The sequence below is a fragment of the Medicago truncatula genome, chromosome 6 (genome assembly GCF_003473485.1).
Source record: "Medicago truncatula cultivar Jemalong A17 chromosome 6, MtrunA17r5.0-ANR, whole genome shotgun sequence".
Classification (NCBI taxonomy): Eukaryota; Viridiplantae; Streptophyta; class Magnoliopsida; order Fabales; family Fabaceae; genus Medicago; species Medicago truncatula.
Window position 1 is genome coordinate 9,045,460 of NC_053047.1, and position 4,509 is coordinate 9,049,968.

The following is a 4,509-nucleotide window of genomic DNA, read 5'->3' on the forward strand; positions in this document are numbered from 1 at the left end:
ATATGTCTACTTCTACATCATGGGTATTAGATACTGGATGTGGTTCTCATATTTGTACTGATGTGCAGGGTCTGAGAAAGAGTAGAGCATTGGCAAAAGGCGAGGTCGATCTTAGAGTTGGCAATGGAGCAAAGGTTGCTGCTTTAGCTGTTGGAACTTATGTATTGACCTTACCTAGTGGTCTTTTACTTAATTTAGAAAACTGCTATTATGTACCTGCCATTAGCAGGAATATCATTTCAATTTCTTGTTTGGACAAGGCTGGTTTTTATTTTACAATAAAGAACAAATGTTGTTCCGTTTATTTGGATGATATTCTTTATGCTAACGCAAATTTGAGTAATGGACTTTATGTCCTAGATCTCGATATGCCTATCTATAACATTAATACTAAAAGGTTGAAACCTAATGAGTTGAATCCAACTTACCTTTGGCATTGTCGTTTAGGACATATAAATGAGAATCGCATTTCCAAACTCCATAAAGATGGATTTTTGGATTCTTTTGATTTCGAATCATATGAAACATGTCGATCTTGTTTATTGGGAAAAATGACAAAAGCTCCATTTACCGGTCAAGGTGAAAGGGCTAGTGATCTTTTAGGTCTCATACATACTGATGTGTGTGGACCCCTAAACATAACTGCTAGAGGAGGCTTTCACTACTTCATTACATTCACTGATGACTTTAGTAGATTTGGATATGTGTATCTAATGAAACATAAATCTGAATCATTTACTTTCTTCAAGGAATTTCAAAATGAAGTAGAAAACCAACTAGGCAAGAAAATCAAAATGCTTCGATCTGATCGAGGTGGAGAATATTTGAGCTTAGAGTTTGACAATCATCTTAAAGAATGTGGGATACTATCCCAACTCACACCTCCTGGAACACCGCAATGGAACGGTGTATCTGAAAGGAGAAATCGAACCTTGTTAGACATGGTCCGATCTATGATGAGTCATGCTGAACTTCCAAACTTCTTATGGGGGTACGCCTTATTAACTGCAGCTTACACACTTAACCGAGTTCCATCTAAAGCGGTAGAAAAGACACCATATGAGATATGGAATGGTCGAAAACCCAATGTGGGACATTTTAAGATTTGGGGTTGTGAAGCTTATATAAAAAGACTTATGTCTACTAAGCTTGAACAAAAATCTGAAAAATGTTTCTTTGTGGGATATCCTAAAGAAACTAAGGGATACTACTTTTACAAACCAACTGAAGGCACAATTGTTGTTGCCAGAACTGGAGTTTTCCTTGAGAAGGATTTTGTCTCCATGAGAATCAGTGGGAGCAAAGTAGATCTTGAAGAAATTCAAGACCCACAGAGTACTGAAATACCGGTAGAGGAACAAGGACAGGATACCCAAACTGTTATGACAGAAAATCCTATCCCAGTAACACAAGAACCACGTAGGTCTAGCAAGATACGTCAAGAACCCGAAAGATATGGGTATCTCATATCTCAAGAGGGTGATGTATTGCTCATGGACCAAGATGAGCCTGTGACTTACACGGAAGCCATAACTGGCCCCGAATCTAAGAAGTGGCTTGAAGCCATGAAATCTGAAATGGATTCCATGTACACAAATCAAGTTTGGAACTTGATTGATGCACCTGAAGGAATTAATCCTATAGGATGCAAGTGGGTTTTCAAAAAGAAAATTGACATGGATGGAAAGGTTAGTACCTACAAAGCGCGACTGGTTGCTAAAGGCTTCAAACAAATTCATGGTGTAGACTATGATGAAACCTTTTCACCAGTTGCAATGATTAAATCCATTCGGATCTTACTTGCCATCGCTGCACATCACGATTATGAAATCTGGCAAATGGATGTCAAAACTGCTTTTCTTAATGGAAATCTTCTTGAGGATGTGTACATGACACAACCTGAAGGTTTTGGCGATCCTAAAGCAACCAAAAAGGTATGCAAGTTGCAGCGATCAATCTATGGATTGAAGCAAGCTTCTAGAAGTTGGAATCTTCGCTTTGATGAAACTGTACAACAGTATGGATTCATTAAAAATGAAGATGAGCCTTATGTTTACAAGAAGGTTAGTGGGAGCATAGTTTCATTTCTGATTTTATATGTAGATGACATATTATTAATCGGAAATGACATCCCTACACTACAAGAAATCAAAACTTGGTTAGGGAAATGCTTTTCTATGAAAGACTTAGGTGAAGCCTCCTATATATTAGGAATCAGGATCTATAGAGATAGATCACAAAGATTGCTTGGCTTAAGTCAGGGTACATATATAGACAAGGTCCTGAGACGGTTCAATATGCATGATTCCAAGAAAGGATTCATTCCTATGTCGTCAGGATTAAATCTATCAAAGAATCAATCCCCTTCGACTAATGACGAAAGGGATCGAATGCGTGATATCCCATATGCTTCAGCAATTGGTTCTATCATGTATGCTATGATATGTACTCGACCAGATGTCTCGTATGCTTTAAGTGCTACGAGCAGATACCAGTCTAATCCTGGCAACGATCATTGGATTGCTGTCAAGAATATCCTTAAGTACTTGAGAAGAACTAAGGATACCTTCTTGGTCTATGGAGGTCAAGAAGAGCTCTCTGTAATTGGTTACACTGATGCTAGTTTTCAGACCGATCATGATGACTTTAGATCGCAATCTGGATATGTGTTTTGCTTAAATGGCGGTGCTGTGAGCTGGAAAAGTTCAAAGCAAGAAACAGTCGCTGATTCTACAACTGAAGCCGAGTATATTGCTGCATCCAATGCCGCAAAAGAAGCTGTTTGGATTAAGAAATTCATTTCTGATCTTGGAATAGTTCCGAGTATTGTGGATCCCATTGAATTACTATGTGATAACAATGGTGCAATCGCACAAGCCAAAGAACCTAGATCTCACCAGAAATCCAAACACATACAAAGGCGTTATCATCTTATTCGAGAGATTATCGAAAGAGGAGATGTTAAAATATGCAAAGTACCAACATTGGACAATGTCGCTGATCCACTTACTAAAGCTCTTGCCCAGTAGAAGCATGATGGTCATACTAGATCTATGGGTATTAGGTTTATGCCTAATTGGCTCTAGTGCTAGTGGGAGATTGTTGGTGTAAGCCCTAGAGGCCAATAGTTTATGTTAAACCTATCTTATGTATCATGACTTTTATTATTGGATAATATATGGCACTCTTTATTATATTTAGATAATGTTAATAAAGTCCTTAGAATAGATAGTTCGTGTAATAATATATTAAGTGTGACTTAATCATGAGATTACATTATCTTATAGAACGCTATTCTTAAATGAATCCGTAGTCAAAGCTTTAATATGAATAAAGGATAATAATAAAGCGTCGAGACTATTATGTATGTAGACTGATGACCGCATCTCATGGGTCATAGATATGAGATATCAAGTCTATACATAGATATAAATATTAGGAGTAATATTTATATTGGATTGACCCACTGTGAGAATACTACATAGTAAGTTATGAAATTGTCATAAGATATTCTCACAATGATAATAATGTATATCGCTCTTAGACCTGAAACCACTATGATCTCTAGATGTGGACTCAAGTGTTTTGTTGCCATTCTAACGTTGTCTGTAAAAGGATAACAATAACGTTGGTTGATGGGCACTTGATGAATCATGCTGAGGGTCATGAGTGTCCTAGATGGGATTTGTCCCTCCTCATAAACAGGAGATATATCTTTAGGCCTCTTGATGAAATATGACTATAAATATGCATGGCCATGCTGAACTAAGTCAATAAAAGATATTGGACTTATTCGTTAAATAGTACATTTCGGAATCAAGATAAATGAACATTGATCTATACAAGGGTGACACAATCTATGCCTTGAGATCAATGAAGATATTGAGACAAAGGAGTAATTATACACATATGTATTATCATGAAAGGTTTCGTCAGATCACTTGACATTCTTGTCACTTGGGTAGCAATGATGTGTTGCTAGATACCGCTCATTGTTTATGATATTAAATGATGGATTTAATATCATTGCCAACGTGACTAGAACCTAAAGGGTCACACACAAAGAGCAGTCAAAAGAGATATGTATAAGTACGACTTATATAAAGGGTGCGCTTAGTAAATAATGCTAATGATTTAGCAATATTTACTAAACTCGTATTGGGCTTAATGAAGTCAAAAACGAGTTTGACTTGCAAAGCACATAAGGAGTTCTATAAATAGAACCCTAGTGCAATAGTTTGCGGTTACGTTCTTTTGCAGAAACCCAAGCTCTCTGACTTCCGTCTTCTTGGCTAGCACCGAGGTTTTGGAAGAGCACTGTTCGTGTGGACTTGATAGAGGCTCTGCTAATTGCTTGGCTGTGATCGTGATACCGGTTCGCAGAATCCACCGTTCGTTTTTCAGACCAACCGAATTAAGGTAACAATCGAATCACTGGTTCAAGTTTCATTTCGTAATGATCCAAGGAAAGTAAATCGAATTTTTCCGCTGCTTATTCTGATTATGTCG

General features: G+C 37.4%; 1 protein-coding gene across 1 annotated transcript; it reads left to right on the forward strand.

The window, feature by feature from the left end:
- Positions 1–2,390: 2,390 nt before the first annotated feature.
- LOC120575967 (secreted RxLR effector protein 161-like) lies at positions 2,391–3,029 on the forward strand. The gene has a single exon (XM_039826896.1). The coding sequence runs from the start codon at positions 2,391–2,393 to the stop codon at positions 3,027–3,029; it is 639 nt and encodes a 212-aa protein (XP_039682830.1).
- The last annotated feature ends 1,480 nt before the right edge of the window (positions 3,030–4,509 follow it).

Coding starts and splice junctions, on each gene's coding strand:
- LOC120575967 (XM_039826896.1), top strand. CDS start 2,391: ATGCGTGATATCCCATATGCTTCAGCAATTGGTTCTATCATGTATGCT.